At 48.2% G+C, this 18661-nt stretch overlaps 2 protein-coding genes across 5 annotated transcripts in view; both read left to right on the forward strand.

The window, feature by feature from the left end:
• Positions 1–1779: 1779 nt before the first annotated feature.
• TRAPPC1 (trafficking protein particle complex subunit 1) lies at positions 1780–16273 on the forward strand. The gene is given in 6 exon segments (XM_078784028.1): positions 1780–1796; positions 2041–2139; positions 3020–3065; positions 3068–3089; positions 5112–5250; positions 15852–16273. Coding segments are annotated over 5 exon segments (435 nt in total). The 5' UTR covers positions 1780–1796; the 3' UTR covers positions 15981–16273.
• An 828-nt stretch (positions 16274–17101) lies between these two features.
• ATG4B (autophagy related 4B cysteine peptidase) overlaps positions 17102–18661 on the forward strand; it is a 146666-nt gene continuing 145106 nt past the window's right edge. For all 4 annotated transcript variants that reach the window (XR_013624436.1, XR_013624438.1, XM_068127757.2 and 1 more), the window contains exon 1: positions 17102–17241. Coding sequence is in view for 2 of the 4 variants with exons in the window: in XM_068127757.2 (XP_067983858.2) it covers positions 17232–17241 (10 nt within the window). In the remaining 2 variants the exon portion in view is untranslated. The remainder of the gene's footprint in view (positions 17242–18661) is intronic.

An 18661-nucleotide genomic window follows, 5' to 3' on the forward strand; every position in this document is an offset into this window, starting at 1 on the left:
CCCCTTCCTCTCCTCCCCCCCTCCCCTTCCTCTCCTCCCCCCCTCCCCTTCCTCTCCTCCCCCCCCTCCCCTTCCTCTCCTCCCCCCCTCCCCTTCCTCTCCTCCCCCCCCTCCCCTTCCTCTCCTCCTCTCCTCCCCTTCCTCTCCTCCCCCCTCCCCCCTCCCCTTCCTCTCCTCCCCCCTCCCCTTCCTCTCCTCCCCTTCCTCTCCTCCCCCCCTCCCCTTCCTCTCCTCCCCCCCTCCCCTTCCTCTCCTCCCCCCCTCCCCTTCCTCTCCTCCCCCCCTCCCCTTCCTCTCCTCCCCCCCTCCCCTTCCTCTCCTCCCCCCCTCCCCTTCCTCTCCTCCCCCCCTCCCCTTCCTCTCCTCCCCCCCTCCCCTTCCTCTCCTCCCCCCCTCCCCTTCCTCTCCTCCCCCCCTCCCCTTCCTCTCCTCCCCCCTCCCCTTCCTCTCCTCCCCCCCTCCCCTTCCTCTCCTCCCCCCCTCCCCTTCCTCTCCTCCCCCCTCCCCTTCCTCTCCTCCCCCCCTCCCCTTCCTCTCCTCCCCCCCTCCCCTTCCTCTCCTCCCCCCCTCCCCTTCCTCTCCTCCCCCCCCTCCCCTTCCTCTCCTCCCCCCCTCCCCTTCCTCTCCTCCCCCCCTCCCCTTCCTCTCCTCCCCCCCTCCCCTTCCTCTCCTCCCCCCCTCCCCTTCCTCTCCTCCCCCCCTCCCCTTCCTCTCCTCCCCCCCTCCCCTTCCTCTCCTCCCCCCCTCCCCTTCCTCTCCTCCCCCCCCTCCCCTTCCTCTCCTCCCCCCCTCCCCTTCCTCTCCTCCCCCCTCCCCTTCCTCTCCTCCCCCCCCTCCCCTTCCTCTCCTCCCCCCTCCCCTTCCTCTCCTCCCCCCCTCCCCTTCCTCTCCTCCCCCCCTCCCCTTCCTCTCCTCCCCCCCCTCCCCTTCCTCTCCTCCCCCCCTCCCCTTCCTCTCCTCCCCCCTCCCCTTCCTCTCCTCCCCCCCTCCCCTTCCTCTCCTCCCCCCCCTCCCCTTCCTCTCCTCCCCCCCTCCCCTTCCTCTCCTCCCCCCCTCCCCTTCCTCTCCTCCCCCCCTCCCCTTCCTCTCCTCCCCCCTCCCCTTCCTCTCCTCCCCCCTCCCCTCCTCTCCTCCCCCCTCCCCTTCCTCTCCTCCCCCCCTCCCCTTCCTCTCCTCCCCCCCTCCCCTTCCTCTCCTCCCCCCCTCCCCTTCCTCTCCTCCCCCCCCTCCCCTTCCTCTCCTCCCCCCCCTCCCCTTCCTCTCCTCCCCCCCTCCCCTTCCTCTCCTCCCCCCCCTCCCCTTCCTCTCCTCCCCCCCTCCCCTTCCTCTCCTCCCCCCCTCCCCTTCCTCTCCTCCCCCCCCTCCCCTTCCTCTCCTCCCCCCCCTCCCTTCCTCTCCTCCTCCCCCTCCCCTTCCTCTCCTCCCCCCCCTCCCTTCCTCTCCTCTCCCCCCTCCCCTTCCTCTCCTCCCCCGCCCGGCAACGGCAACGCCGGGTACTTCTGCTAGTTAATAAAAAAACAACACCACCAAAAACAACCCCAACAACAACAACAACCACCACCATGTCCTCCTAGGTAGATGGTATTTCTCTCCCAGATGGTACAGTCCGGACATCTGTTATTTGGAATAAATTAATCTTTTATGATTCTAAAGTGTTAATGAACCGTCATAGAAACGAATCGGGCAAATAAATCACGCAGATGAATCAGGCGTTCGCTGTGGACAATCATTGCCCTTGGTAACGGGGTCCTCGCATTTCGTCAGTTTCTCAGGGTGAGGGTGAGGTAAAGTGTCGTGTCAGTACTGTACTCTACTGTATTACACCGTAGTTTGGTGCTAAAACGCTTTCTCGTCATTCAGATAAGCAAATATAGATTTGCAATCTCCAGTTTTACTATTTGTTTGTCTTTTCCAAAAATGCTTATTCGCATCATCATGACGATTAAAGCCAATTCAGAATGAATAGTGCGTTCCCAAATCCCTCCATTCCGCCACTGTCCCATTTGTCCACCCCACCCCGCTCTCTGCACGTCCTTACAGATGACCGTATATAATTTGTACGTGTTTGATCGGCATGGAACGCGCCTGTACTACGGAGAATGGAACAGGAAGAACACGGCGGGGATATCGTTGATCGGCGTACGTCTCACCTGGAACTTTGTAATACACGTCACGTCCGAGGTTGCTGTGTTTCCATCTATCGATCGAGAACAGTTCACAAGCAGATTTGTGATATGCGCAGACATTACTAGAAAACGCAGTGAACCAGTTGTTACGTCCTCCACCAAAGGTGGATGGAGGTTATGTTTCCACCCTTGTCTGTCCTGTTCGTTTGTCCGTTTGTGAACAAAATATCTCAAAGTTGTCGACGGATTTGGACGAAATTTGGCAGAGATGTGGCGTATGTGACAGGGACGAAATGATTAGATCTTGGTGAAGATCTGGATTCGGATCCGGCTACTATAATTTTTTAAGTGATTCTTCACCATTGGGAGATAGGGCCAAAAACGATACATAGCATGATATCTCAAAAATGTATGGACGGATTTGGACGAAACTTGGTGGACCGGTTGTGTGTCTGACAAGGAAGAATCTATTAGATTTTGGTGAAGATCTGAATTATGGATACGGATATGAGAATTATTTAAATTTTAAAGTGATTCTTCACCATTGGGACATCCGGCCAAAAGCGATACATAGCGGGATATCTCAAAAGGTTATGGATGGATTTAGACGAAACTTGTGGACAGGTTGTGTCTGACAAGGAAGAATCGATTCAATTTCGGTGAAGATCTGGATCCGGATCCAGCCAGTATAATTTTAAAAGTGATTCTTCACCATTGAGTGATATGGCCAACCAGGCGGAGGTATGCTCTCTACTGAGTGCCGTTCTGGTTTCATGATTTGGAAGCGTTTCTATTCTTATGCTGCAATCAGTGTCCATGACGACACTCGTTGGTTGTGTTCATATACAGTATTTTTTTTTTGTTTGTTTATTATGTCTTTCCTATCCCTGCAGGAGTTTAAGCTCATGTACGGGATGCTTTTCTCCCTCAAGTCTTTCATCAAAAAATATCTCCCACTGATGTGTATCCTTGAACACTGTGGCGTCCACTACAGGGCTCGGTGTTGGACTTTTCTTCCAAATGGGTTAGGCATTTACTTTATCACACTGTAGTGGTGTTGGTGTTGGGCTAGCGGTGTTGGTGTTGGGCTAGCGGTGTTGGTGTTGGGCTAGCGGTGTTGGGCTAGCGGTGTTGGGCTAGCGGCTAGGGTGCCGGCTTAGGATCCCAGGATCCTGGGTTCGAATCCCGGTCGATCGCTGAATTAACGCCAGGGGGGTTGACTCAGCCTGTCATCCTTCCGAGGTCGGCTAATTGAGTACCAGTTCATGGTACCAGTTCCTGGTACCTTGATGCTCAGGAAATCGTAGCATGTTCTTACAAGAAACTCACCGTTGCGCCAAACTACTTCCTGCCTCGGTAATTCCCTGTTTGTCGTTAAAGTCTTTGTCTTTCCCTCGTGGTCCCCATGTGCTGTCTTTGTCTTTCCCTCGTGGTCCCCATGTGCTGTCTTTGTCTTTCCCTCGTGGTCCCACTGTACTGTCTTTGTCTTTCCCTCGTGGTCCCCCAGTGCTGTCTTTGTCTTTCCCTCGTGGTCCCCCAGTGCTGTCTTTGTCTTTCCCTCGTGGTCCCCATGTGCTGTCTTTGTCTTTCCCTCGCGGTCCCCATGTGCTGTCTTTGTCTTTTCCTCGTGGTCCCCATGTGCTGTCTTTGTCTTTCCCTCGTGGTCCCCATGTGCTGTCTTTGTCTTTCCCTCGTGGTCCCCATGTGCTGTCTTTGTCTTTCCCTCGTGGTCCCACTGTACTGTCTTTGTCTTTCCCTCGTGGTCCCCCAGTGCTGTCTTTGTCTTTCCCTCGTGGTCCCCCAGTGCTGTCTTTGTCTTTCCCTCGTGGTCCCCATGTGCTGTCTTTGTCTTTCCCTCGTGGTCCCCATGTGCTGTCTTTGTCTTTCCCTCGCGGTTGTCAGCTCTTTCACGAGCCTCGATTCAGTATAGAAAAAAAAAAAAAAAAAAAAAAAAAAGCGGCAAAAAGGGTTGGCGTCAGGAAGGGCATCCGGCCGTAAAACATTGCTTCAAAAAGGGGACCAAAAAAACAACAACAACCACGGTTCCCGAAAAAGGCCAACCCCCGCTTGCGGGGAAAAATGGCCTCTAAAGGTGGTTTTACTGTAGTGCAGTAAAGGTGATGTAAATGTTGGATGATTGCGTGAGGTGTTAACAATAGACGACATTGTGTTTGCATCCCGTTTCCAGCCACGTCCGCAGGCTGGCAAGATGTCCTGGAGGTACGTACGCACACTCGCCTCTAAGCTGTCTAGCCTGGGTTCAAATCCCAACCCAGCTATAAACTCTCATCCTGGTATTTCGCAGGCAGGGGGATTCATCAATGAGTGTGCCATCCCTCGGATGGACGTTAAACAGGTGTCCCGTCTGCCGGCTTTAGTTAGTGGACGTTAAAGATCTCACTGTATTCTTCGCAAAGAGTAGGTGAGTTATCATGGGCACCATGGACAAATTCCTGCCATAACCTACATCGGCCATTGCATCAGCAGTACAGCCGTGCCCTCAGCCAATGATGCTACCCCATCATTTCATTCGTATGAAATGCATACAAATGCCTTGTGCGGCATACAAATGAACAAACAACCAGGCAAGGTGATTCATCAATGTGTGTGTCTTCCCTCGAATGGATGTTAAACAGGCGTCCCATCTAGCATTCATTGGTGGACGTTAAATATTCCATTGTGTGTCTTTCCCAAAGAGTAGGTGATCTGTTGCCGGCACCCTGCTCAATTCCCATCTTGCTTCCCAAACCTCCAGAGGGTATTGCATCAGCTGCAAAGCCACACACAGCTACCACGCATCCCTGTGCTGCATACAATAGAAGATGAAGCCTCGTCTCCAATTTGTTTGATTGCCAAGTGAATTTGAAGAACATTTGTAAGATATAGCTTTTTTTGCTGTGGAGATATAATGTGGGTTTGTGTCTCGTTTGTGAGTAATGAAACATTAGAAACTGCACGCTCGAGTTTTTCTTAACAGCTGATAAGCAAGGAGGGGTTTTTGAGCTACCAGACGAGCAAGTACAAGTTGCACTACTACGAGACGCCGACCGGAATCAAGATCGTGATGAATACCGACGTTTCGGTGGGAAACGTGCGGGACGTTTTGCAGAGGGCGTACAGCACGGTGCGTATTTTGCCATCTTTCATACAAATCTTTTGTTGGTGAACTTCGTCTTTTTAATGTAGCCCTTGATGCTCAGGAAATCGTAGCATGTTCTTACAAGAAACTCACCGTTGCGCCAAACTACTTCCTGCCTCAGCAAAATGGTGTGTTTTGTCTATGTGTTTCGCTTTCGTTTGAAATGCGTGACTGTCTGTGGCATCAACATCTTATGGCAATTTTGCTTCACATTTCAAACTAGAATGGTACTCGGTAGAGAGCATACATAACTCTGCCTGGTTGGCCATATCACTCAATGGTGAAGAATACTTTAAAAAAAAATTATACAAGCTGGATCCGGATCCCGATCTTCACCAAAATGGAATCGATTCTTCCTCGTCACACACACAACCTGTCCAACAAGTTTCGTCCAAATCCGTCCACAACTTTTTGAGATATCCTGTGATGTATCATTTTTGGCCCTATCTCCCAATTGTTACATATTTATGTGAATGTATGTGAATTACCATTCAGGTCTTTGCTTATCCATGTTTAGTAGATTAAGGGTTGTTGTGGTTGGAGGGTCAGGAGCCCTTCTGAAAAGTGGCCGGAAACGGAAGTGACCGGAAACGGAAGAGGAAGGGACACGAGGAAGAAAAGGGACGAGTATTCTTCTCTTCCTCGCCCGGCTCCGACGAAAGGTGGAATTGATTGAGCCGTGTGGAAAAGCGGCGTTCCCGAGCCTGTCTGGCGAGAGGAGTTACCGGGACGGATACCTGCCCGGTGGACGTCAAACTGTCGTGTGGCCGTGCACCGACCCAGCGTTTGGCGCCGTTCGCGACACCGTCAAAAAAGACGCGTACGGGTCGCCCGTTGGGGCCTAACACGCCTTGCCAGCGGCGTGGGGTTTGGCTTGCTTTCCCGTACCCGCTTCGCGTGGCCACGAGGGGCTGCAGCCGGGGTGCCTGGTAGCGGTACGATACCTGCCCGGTGGAAACACGTCCACCCGGGGTTCGTTCAACCGCCCGAGTGCGGCGACGCCGACCATCATCTTGGTCAGGAGGGGCCCAGAGACATTGTGCGGGACCGAGACCAAAAGGGGGTCGTGAGTACTCACCGGGACACACATATATAAGATGGCCATCTTAATCATAGGGAATTGATTGTGGATTGGGAATTGTTGATGGTTGTGTATTGTTGATTGCTCGGGGAAAATCTCCGTGGTTGTGTCATTGAAATTGTATGGTATCATTACCATTGAAATATATCCTTGAACATCAGTTGTCTCTTGGGTGAAATTCATATGGATTGCGTGGCGAAAGCGCATATATAATACAGCTTTCTGGCGAAGTTCCTCTCACGGTCCAGGGGTCACCGAGACCAGGTATTCACCGAGGGGACCACGTAACAGAATTGGGGGCTCGTCCGGGATCTAAAATTGTATAACATAATAAAATAATAATTTTTTATTAATTAAAATTAATTAATTAATTATTAATTGGTAAAAAATTTTGAGAAATTGGGGTAAAGTCTTGGGTGAAGGTTAACAGGTGTTAACGATAGGCACCATGGCGTTTGTGGCACAGAACTTCCCGAGTGAGGCACAGTTCCGAGCGTTGCTAAAGTCGGACCTCTTGAAATTGGCCAAACATTTTAACTTGGAGGTCCGAACTAATTTGAGGAAGGCAGAGTTGCAGGCCACGGTGATACAATCTATGGTGGGATTAGGAACATGGGACGAGTTAGCCTGGGAGTGGCTACCCGAAGAACCAGAAGATGTTGAGCTCCGGAAACTGGAGTTGCAATTACGGAGCCAGGAACGGATTAAAGAAGAAGAAAGGAAAGCAGAAAAGGAAAGAGCAGAAGAAGAAAGGAAAGCAGAAAAGGAAAGAGCAGAAGAAGAAAGGAAAGCAGAAGAGAGGAGAGAAGAGAAGCAAGCAGAGGAAAGGAGAGTGGAACGAGAACTCCAGGAAAGGTTAAAAGAAGAAGAAAGGAAAGCAGAAGCGAGGAGAGAAGAGAAACAAGCAGAGGAAAGGAGAGTGGAACGAGAACTCCAGGAAAGGTTAAAAGAAGAAGAAAGGAAAGCAGAAGCAGAGGAAAGGAGAGTGGAACGAGAACTCCAGGAAAGGTTAGAAGGGAGAAAAGCAGAGGAGAGGAGAGCTGCAAGGGACCTCGAAGCAGAGGAGAGAAAAGCGGAAAGGGAATTAAAGGAACGTGACATGGAGCTTCAGCAAGAAATCAAATTCAAGGAGCTGGAGTTAATGAGAGAACGGGGAGAGGCACCACCCTCGCTGACGGGGTCGACACCTAACCAGAGAACCTGGGATGTGGGCAGACATGTGAGGCTGGTTCCACCGTTCAGTGAAAAGGAAGTCGCGAAATTTTTTCCACACTTTGAGAAAGTGGCTCGACAATTAAACTGGCCGGAGGAGGCTTGGACCATACTCGTGCAAAGTGTGCTGGTGGGGAAAGCTCAGGAAATTTATTCGGCGCTACCAATGGACCAATGTGCAGATTATGAGGTACTGAAGAAGCACATCCTCAAGGCCTATGAGTTGGTTCCGGAAGCTTACAGGCAAAAATTCAGGAATGCCAGGAAGAGGGAGAGTGAGACCCATGTGGAGTTTGCCAGAGTGAAAGAAAACATGTTTGATCGGTGGTGTGAGTCAAAAGGAGTCGGGAAAGACTTCGAAACATTGCGGGACTTGATCCTGGTGGAGGAATTCCAGCAGTGTGTCCACGAGGACATCAAAGTGTACCTGCAGGAAAAGAAAGTACCAAAGTTGTGGGACGCAGCCACCATGGCCGATGATTATGCCTTAACCCACCGAATAGGGGTCCACGAACCTAACTCCTCGCCTAGATCTCCGCAGGGGAGGTGGGGAACAGCAGGTGCGGAGAACGACCATACATGGCGGCGGCCTCGAGATGATTATGGGGACAACTATGATACCCCACCTGTTCGAAATCAGAGGGATGCGGGCCCAAGACAAACTTATAGTTCGGGGGGCCCGAGGCAGACCACGAGTTTTTCCTCCGGGCCTACTTGCGCTTTTTGCAAGAAACCTGGACACTTGATGTCCAGTTGTTACCGCATGAAAAGCGAAGACCCAGAGCGGAGTCCGACTACTACGACTCCAAACGCAATGGCCATTGTGAGAAATCGCCATCAAAAGGGTTACCAACCATTTATTTCAGAGGGGTTTGTGTCACGGGATGGAGCCTCGACTAACCGGAAACCGGTTTGGATATTGAGGGACACAGGGGCACATCGATCTTTAATGCTTGAAGGCATTTTGCCATGGTCCGAGGAGACGGCAACGGGGGATAGTGTTCGTTTACAGGGGATCGGGGGCGGTGTTAGTGCTCCCCTTCATGTCATCCATTTGAAGTCCGATTTGGTGTCAGGACCGGTCACCGTCGGTTTACAAGCCACGCTTCCTGTAGAGGGTGTATCTGTGGTTATCGGGAATGATTTGGCCGGGGGTCAAGTTTATGGTAACCTGAGGGTTGGTAAAGAGCCCAGCAGGGAAAATAACGCCACACCAGCTCGGGATGGCGACAAAAGTGCCAAGTTATTTGTAGGGGGACTGAACTTCAAAACAGAGGAAGAAGTTCTGACCTCTGTCTTCAACAGATATGGGCCGCTGGTGGAAGTGCGGTTGGTAAGAGACTGGGAAACGCAACAGTCAAGAGGGTTCGGCTTTGTCACGTTTGCCAGCACAAAAGACGCCAGAGAGGCAGAGAAGAATGGGAATGGCAAGGATTTGGAGGGTCGGACCATAACAGTAGGGAAGGCATTTCGTAGACGTCGAGAGGTCTACAGGAGAGGACAACTGGGCGGTAGTTTTGGTGGTGGCCGCAATCAATATTATTATGGAGGCTCCCTGAGTTACGGCCGCTCCCGAAGGAAGGATTGGCAAAGTAGTGGCCGAGAAGGAGACTGCTACTCATGGGACTACAGGGACAAGTGGTCCCACCCTAAGTATTAGGGAAGTTCTGAGAAGTTTAAGCACTGAATGCGGCGGAGCCGCCGAGCCAAGATTCCTACACGGATTAACCGTGAACGCCGTTCCTAAAGGCGTCCATGTAGTGAACTTTCATGCACGGACTAACCGTGAACTCCACGTTCCTCAAGGCGCCCATGTAGAGAACTTTCCTGCACGGACTAACCGTGAACTCCACGTTCCTAAAGGCATCCATGTAGTGAATACTCGGCTTGGCCTCCCGGAAAAAGTGCTATCGAGTGGCTTAACTTTGGATCTTTGATCAACCCCTTAACCTTCATTCACAAGAAACTGACGGTCAAAGTCAGAGGGTCATGAGATGGAGTTTGATTTGGCAGGGACAATGTCGTTGCTGGTGCTTAGTCCAGAGTGAGTAATCTGGAGGGGTTGTGGTGAAATTTTGGTTGCTTTATTTTTAAGTGATAACTGTGCCCGGGGGGAACTGATAATGTGGGGGGGTTGAGTTATCTGGTTTGTTTCTCCAAATTGGCCGGCAAAGAAAGTTTTCGCTGGGTTCAAACTTTCTTTCTTGAAGGGGGGGAGTGTTACATATTTATGTGAATGTATGTGAATTACTATTCAGGTCTTTGCTTATCCATGTTTAGTAGATTAAGGGTTGTTGTGGTTGGAGGGTCAGGAGCCCTTCTGAAAAGTGGCCGGAAACGGAAGTGACCGGAAGAGGAAGGGACACGAGGAAGAAAAGGGACGAGTATTCTTCTCTTCCTCGCCCGGCTCCGACGAAAGGTGGAATTGATTGAGCCGTGTGGAAAAGCGGCGTTCCCGAGCCTGTCTGGCGAGAGGAGTTACTGGGACGGATACCTGCCCGGTGGACGTCAAACTGTCGTGTGGCCGTGCACCGACCCAGCGTTTGGCGCCGTTCGTGACACCGTCAAAAAAGACGCATACGGGTCGCCCGTTGGGGCCTAACACGCCTTGCCAGCGGCGTGGGGTTTGGCTTGCTTTCCCGTACCCGCTTCGCGTGGCCACGAGGGGCTGCAGCCGGGGTGCCTGGTAGCGGTACGATACCTGCCCGGTGGAAACACGTCCACCCGGGGTTCGTTCAACCACCCGAGTGCGGCGACGCCGACCATCATCTTGGTCAGGAGGGGCCCAGAGACATTGTGCGGGACCGAGACCAAAAGGGGGTCGTGAGTACTCACCGGGACACACATATATAAGATGGCCATCTTAATCATAGGGAATTGATTGTGGATTGGGAATTGTTGATGGTTGTGTATTGTTGATTGCTCGGGGAAAATCTCCGTGGTTGTGTCATTGAAATTGTATGGTATCATTACCATTGAAATATATCCTTGAACATCAGTTGTCTCTTGGGTGAAATTCATATGGATTGCGTGGCGAAAGCGCATATATAATACAGCTTTCTGGCGAAGTTCCTCTCACGGTCCGGGGGTCACCGAGACCAGGTAGAATGGTACTCGGTAGAGAGCATACATAACTCTGCCTGGTTGGCCATATCACTCAATGGTGAAGAATACTTTAAAAAAAAATTATACAAGCTGGATCCGGATCCCGATCTTCACCAAAATGGAATCGATTCTTCCTCGTCACACACACAACCTGTCCAACAAGTTTCGTCCAAATCCGTCCACAACTTTTTGAGATATCCTGTGATGTATCATTTTTGGCCCTATCTCCCAATGGTGAAGAATCACTTGAAAAATTAAATAATTTTCATATCTCAATCCATATTCATATCTTCACCTAAATCGAATCGATTCTTCCTCGTCACACACACAACCGGTCCACCAAGTTTCGTCCAAATCCGTCCACAACTTTTTGAGATATCCTGCTATGTATCGTTTTTGGCTCTATCTCACAATGGTGAAGAATCACTTTAAAATTCTAGTAGCCGAATCCGGATCTTCACCAAAATCTAATTATTTCGTCCTTGTCACATAAGCTACAACTCTGCAAAATTTCGTCCGAATCCGTCCACAACGTTTTGAGATATTTTGTTCACAAACGGACAGTCAGGGGTGAAAACATAACCTCCACCCACCTTTGGTGGCGGAGGTAACAAGAGCAAGCGTTACGCCTAGGTTTCCCGTCGTTGAAGTGATGTGAGTTGACAAAGTGGAGACGCAAGGCGGCCATTTTGGATTTTGACGTGGCGACCAAATTTTCAATAGCGTTCTCCCTTATGCGTAGATACACCCACACACCATATTAGAAGTTAGTAGTTCGTTTATTTTTCAAGATATTTCGCTCACAAGGTTCAGACATATATATATGGTGGTGGCCATCTTGGATTTTGACATGGCGACCCAATTTTCAATAGCGTTCTTCCTTATGCCTGGATACACCCACACACCAGATTAGAAGTTGGTACTTCGCTTATTTTTCAAGATATTCCGCTCACAAGGTTCAGACATACATGGCGGCGGCCATCTTGGATTTTGACGTGGCGACCCAATTTTCAATAGCGTTCTTCCTTATGCTAAGATACACCCACACACCAGATTAGAAGTTAGTAGTTCGTTTATTTTTCAAGATACTTCGCTCACAAGGTTCAGACGATGATGTTGGGATGTTGGGATGACTGGAGATTAGAGTTGGGATGACTGGAGATTAGAGTTGGGATGACTGGAGATTAGAGTTGGGATGACTGGAGATTAGAGTTGGGATGACTGGAGATTAGAGTTGGGATGACTGGAGATTAGAGTTGGGATGACTGGAGATTAGAGTTGGGATGACTGGAGATTAGAGTTGGGATGACTGGAGATTAGAGTTGGGATGACTGGAGATTAGAGTTGGGATGACTGGAGATTAGAGTTGGGATGACTGGAGATTAGAGTTGGGATGACTGGAGATTAGAGTTGGGATGACTGGAGATTAGAGTTGGGATGACTGGAGATTAGAGTTGGGATGACTGGAGATTAGAGTTGGGATGACTGGAGATTAGAGTTGGGATGACTGGAGATTAGAGTTGGGATGACTGGAGATTAGAGTTGGGATGACTGGAGATTGGAGTTGGGATGACTGGAGATTAGAGTTGCGATGACTGGAAATGAGAGTTGGGATGACTGACTGGAGATGAGAGTTGGTTGCACCATTACACTCCTGAGAGTAACAGATGCTCAATGGAGTACCTCCACAAGGGATCACCGACCCTGACTTGGCTCCGTAATATTTTTTATCTCTTTCCCAAACTTAATGAACCTTTTCGTGGAGAACATTTTTCTTCCGAAGATGTTGTCAAAGCTGCTGTGAAGTGCTGGTTAAGTCAGCAGGACAGACAGTTGTATCGTGAGGGCATCACAAAACTACTCGAATGTTGGCAGAAATGTATAGAACACAGTGGTGAATATGTTGAGAAATAAAAATCCACCATGGTAGAATAACGATTGATGTTGGTACCTGGCTTTGTTTCATTTGGATATCTTTACCTGTTTTTGAGAAAAAGAATACGAGGCATTACTTTTCAAACACGCCCTCGTAGATTTGACAGCTTTCCCACGAATGATGACAGTAAGCTGAAATGACAATAGCACAAATGATTGCTGACGAAGCATAGAACCGACAAACCATATCCGTGGTCTGCTTAGAGTATGCTATTTTCTTGGATGTCCTACATGTTATACATGTGCATACTTCTCCATCAACATTTTTTGAGAATCGTTGAAGGATCTAATTATAGTAATACTAATGATCAATTGCACAATCGGCATTAAGTCAAACGATCCGCAGCATCATTCTTGACGAGTCATTTTATTTATTTTAATCCACTGATCTATCATCCACACGGCATGTCTGAACCTCCTCCCTTCAGGTCTTTAAAACAGCTGTTCACCACCATCTCTTATTTTCCCCCATCCAAAACCTTGATATTTTCTACCCCCGTTAATTTACCGCAGATCCACTTTTTTGAAATGCCAACTTCTTTCCTGGAAGTCCGAGCAGTCAGTGCCCATGTGTTTTATACCTCCACCACCCCCCCGCCCCCACCCCCCTTCCCATGCCTCCCTCCCACAGATCTCCTGATGTCCCTGTTCTCTGCTGTTGTACTTGTGTGCTTCCCTTTCTCTCCCCATCTTGTCTCCTGCTCCCTTTAGTGTATGTTTTGTGTTTCCGGTTTTTTTTGTGCGAGTAATGTTGGCTCTTACACGAGCCTCGATCTTGTATACAAAAACAAAACAAAACAAAAAAACACGTTTATTAATGACCAGTTCAAACCCACTTCACAAGTCGTCAACAATAAGGAGGTTTCAAATCATGGACGATTCCATTGGAGCTATTGATGCTTTTATTTCACTATTGCATTCATCAGTTTGTTGGAAATCTAGAAGAAACAAGAAAGTATTTCCCTTGAGATGAGGTGCATGACCTGCCACCACTGAAAACATGCATTGAAAGCACTTAACATGATCAGATGCTAAACAGATCCTTGCAACTACAGACCAATCAGCCTTCTCCCAATTATCAGCAAAGTCATGGAATCCATCATTGCTTCAGATATCAAATCCTTCCTCTTCTCCAATGGCTTGATCTCTGATCATCAACTTGGTTTCAGACCAGGCCACTCTACTCTGGACATGCTGCTTCTGCTGTCTCAACAATGGACGGAGGTCCTCAATGTCAAACAGAAAATTAGAGCTGTCTCCCTTGATATATCACGTGCCTTCGATACGATCTGGCACCCCGCTCTGCTCACCAAACTCTCCTCCTATGGTTTCCATGGAAATCTCCACGCATGGCTTGCGGACTTCCTCTCTGGTCATAGTCAACGTGTGGCCTTGAATGGGATTCTCTCATCTCCCCTTCCTGTTTAGGCTGGAGTTCCCCAATGCAGTGTTCTGGGCCCTGTGCTTTTTTTGGTCTTCATCAATGATCTCTCTGACTCTCTTTAAAATCCTCTCTATCTCTTTGCTGATGACTCCACTCTCTGCCGCTCCATTCCTCATCCCTCAAATTGGCAGTTTGCAGCCTTCTCACTCTCTGCAGACCTGGACAAAATCACAGACTGGTCAATCAAGTGGAACATGTCTTTCAATCCTGACAAATCTCACACTCTCACTTTCTCTCAGAAAAGACCGACTGGACAACCCTCCCATCTACTTTGTGAATAATCCCCTCCAAGAAGTTCTGTCACTCAAGCTTTTGGGTCTCACTATCTGCCATGATCCTTCCTGGGAAAACCACATTTCCAAGCTGGCCTCCAAAGCCAGTCGCCGACTGGGCATCCTCCGTCGTGTGAAGTCCTTCCTTGGCACACCTGAGCTCCTCACCACATACAAGGCTTTCATCCGCAGCTCAATGGAATACTGCTCTCCCCTCTGGGCTGGTGCTCCTGCCTCACACCTAGCTCGTCTTCACGCTGTTGAAACCAAAGCGTTCAGAATCATTGGAATCTCCCGCGATGACGCTATCTCCGAGGGCCTTTCACTTACTCACCGCAGGCAGGTTGGTGGTCTTTCCGTCTTCCACCGACTCCTCTCCGGCCTTGCTCCCCCAGCTCTCTCTGGGCTCTGTCCCACAAATATTCCTGCAGGTCGCACAAGATCTGCCTGCAACCCTCTTATGGTTAAACTGCCAAAAGCAAGACTCTCTGCTCACCTTCACTCCTTCATTCCTCTTTTCTCCCACCTCTGGAACAAACTCCCTCACTCTCTTCAATCCCACTCCTCCCTCCAGGTCTTTAAAACGGCTGTTCACCACCATCTCTTATCTTCCCCAATCCAAAACCTTGATCTTTTCTACCCCCGCTAATTTCACCCCAAATCCACTTTTTTGAGGTGACTTTTGTCTTCTTTTCTGGAAGTCCTTGGTGTCCTTGCGTTTTATACCTATCCTGCCTCCCCCCAGGCCCTCTGCCTCCCACACATCTCCCGATGTCCCTGCCCTCAAATGTTGTGTTTGTGTGCTTCCTCCCCTTCTCTCCCCATCTTGTTGACCGCTCCCATTTTTATATACTTTGTTTACTTGTTTGTTTGATTTGTTTGTTTGATAAATGTTAGCTCTTTCACGAGGCTCGACTCTGTATACCAAAAAAAACAAAAAAACAAAAAAACCTTGATTTCGTCTACCCCCGTTAATTCACCCCCAGATACCCTTTTTTGAAATACCGACTTCTTTCCTGGAAGTTCTCGCAGTGTCCATGTGTTTTATACCTCTCCCACCCACCTTCTATGCCTCCTCCCCCCAAGCCCTCTCCCTCCCACAGATCTTCCGATGTCCCTGTTCTCTGCTGTTGTACTTATGTGCTTCCCTCTCTCTCCCCATCTTGTCTCCGCTCACTTTATTGTACGTTTTGTGTGTCCGTTTTTTTTTTTTTGTGACTGATGTCTTGTCTGCCGCTCTTACACGAGCCTTGATGTTGTATACCAAAGAAAGAAAAAAAATGACCTGCCATTTGTAGCTCACCAGGATATAGTGAGTGAGCAGAATTGAGAGATGCAAGATTATCTTTGTTGTATGATTATGTATTGGTTAATTAGATGATCACTGTTTTGATAAGGACATTCCTGATAAGCGATTACATACTTACGGTTAGATTTTTCTACATTGTGAAAAATATTTGCATTCAGTTTTCCCTGCCCCCTCTTTTTTGTCAACAAAATCCTTGACCCTCTTCTTCCCTCTTCTGTCATCTTGTAGATCTACGTGGACTTTGTGGTTCGAAACCCCTTGTGCTCACTCGATGAGCCCATCCAGAGTGAACTGTTTAAGCAGAAGGTGGATGCCTTTGTAAGAGGCTTACCTTTTTTCTCTGCTCGTGTGCCATAGGATTTTATGAAAACCTCTACCCCCTTTTTTCCAAATTAAGAATCTCATGACTTGTTAAAAATGATTGCTGAAAAAGACCCCAATGAAAAGGTTTATCGGCATCATTTCACAATGCACACCTGTATTAGCTTGCTTGTGTAAGGATTGTACTTTGGGTGTATATAAGATTCTCTCTAATTATTTGTGCTATTTGCTTTTGGGAAAATATTTTTTTGAAAATATTAGCATCACTACTTCTTGTGATTTTTTCTGTCGCTGTTTTTCTTTTTATTTAAATAAACATTATAAACCAGTCTTTGATTTCTGCTTTTTACTTCATGGACTCATTCTTTGCTATCGGGGCTGCCAGGATGGCCCAGAGGTATGCACTTTCACCAACAAGCCGTCTAGCCTGGGTTTAAACCCTAACCCAGCTATAAACGGCCGTCCCGGTGTTTCAGAGGTAGGGTGATTCATCAATGTGTGTGCCGTCCCTCGGATGGACGTTGAACTGTTTGGTCCATCTGCTGAGCTATCACCAGCACCATGTCCAAGATTCGGCGAGCTATCAATGACACCATGTCCAAATTCCAAATTCCTGACAACAACTTAGTGGGATGTCAGGCCTGGCCAGCCGGTTCGTGAAAGACTTGGGTCAAAAACCTCCCTCGGCCAACCCCACAAGAACGTGGGAATAATTGTGGCCGTTAAAGAAAGAGGAAAAAGGCATTCGTTGATATTAAAAGAGGAAAGGAATTGTTTTGGATAAATGTTTGGGATCTTTTATGATGACAACACAACCAAGTTGATGGTCTGTAAAGGGTTTGGAGATGACAGGGCATTGTGAATATTGCCTGAATAAATCTGCAACCTGGTGGTGTTTGTGGTGCTTGAAAGTTGTGGAGCTGGTTTTTACAAACCATGTTTTCAACCTTAAGGATAATTGCCATGTGTTTAGTCATTTTGTTTGCTTAAGCCGTTGCGCATGTTTCATTCGATATTTTTGGTCGCAATTTTTGCCTCACAGACGTCTCCTCACTGGTGGTGTATACGTGGCAATTTCGTTAGCTCGGCTAATATCTTCCTTCTGTATCTCTGCGCTTTCTCGCTAATGTACATTTGAAAGAAAATTCTACAACAGTGTTCAGGATGTGACGTCTTGGATGTAATGATGATCATTTTATAAACGTTGGTAAAGAAGGTGACGAACATTAATGTGCTGTAAATCGCCGTTTCATTTACCGTGTCAGTGTCGCGAAGTGTCGCGACGTTATGGATGCCGGTGAGTTGTGGGGCTTGTTTATTGACGTCTTTTCGGCAGTTTCTCATATTCGGATTACTTTATCCGCTTTATGATTATGTATCAATCGCCACATCTGGAAGACGAATGTACAAGTCGTATTGTCACGTCGATCAAGTGTGAAATGCACTTGATTTTAACTGTTCATGACCACCTCCGATGAAACTTTTGATTTTAACCCTCTCATGATTAATATTTTGACGGTTTTATTTTTAAATCTTAGTCCAAAGATAATTAGTTTTGTACGAGAGCAACAGCACCAAGGCTTTACAGTTCACATGCAGTCCGTACACACTTACGTTCGCTAGGAAGTCCCCATCGGATTACGTAGCAATGGTCGCTTTTACAAAAGCGCAATGTTAATCGGAAACTCCCATAAAGTGTCCCCATGATCGCCAGGAAAGGCGTTTTATTTCCCACCATGTTTACATCCTTTTCACGGTAAAACAATCCCATGTTTACATCCTTTTCACGGTCAAACAATCCCATGTTTACATTTATGCGTGATTGTCTCTGCGCGACAAAGGAATCGAGCAGGAATTGGGACTTGAGCACTCCTTGTACAAATTTATTTGTGGTTTATTTACGTTTATAGTGCTAACGCGCATACGTCACATCCGGTGCGCAAGCGCACACACTGCCATTCCTGATTCAGGACTAACGGAGTGACAATGGGTGTCAGTGTCAGTTTGCCGTCGGGGCAGAATTTCGCAAATCTTGAGAGCCTTCCTGAATCCGATCGATAGCCCTGTGGGACAAGGAATAGTATAATGTTGCTTGATTTTTTTTGGGGGGGGGGGGGGGGGTGGGGAACCTGCGCGCAATTTTGCTGTGCTTACATTTCATAAATGGCTCCTTCCATCATTTGCGCCACAATTACCGTATATTTTAACCCAGGTGACTTTACAAGAAACAGGTGCTTCAGCCAGTTTTAATTAAAAAAACAAAACAACAAAAACATGTACTAGATCTAGAACGTCACTCAGTAGAGAGCATACCTCCACATGGTTGGCCATATCACTCAATGGAGAAGAATCACTTAAAAAATTATACTAGCTGGATCCGGATCTTCACCAAAATTGAATCGATTCTTCCTCGTCACACACACAACCTGTCCAACAAGTTTCGTCCAAATCCATCCATAACGTTTTGAGATATCCCGCTATGTATCGCTTTTGGCCCCATCTCCCAATTGTGAAGAATCACTTAAAAAATTAAATAATTCTCATATCCGAATCCATATTCAGATCTTCACCAAAATCGAATCTATTTGTCCTGGTCAGACAACCAACCGGTCCACTAAGATTCGTCCACAACTTTTTGAGATATCCTGCTATGTGTCGTTTTTGGCCCTATCTCCCAATGGTGAAGAATCACTTAAAAAATTCTAGTAGCCGGATCC

Source organism: Myxine glutinosa, chromosome 1 (assembly GCF_964187855.1).
Source record: "Myxine glutinosa chromosome 1, kmMyxGlut1.1, whole genome shotgun sequence".
NCBI lineage: Eukaryota > Metazoa > Chordata > Myxini > Myxiniformes > Myxinidae > Myxine > Myxine glutinosa.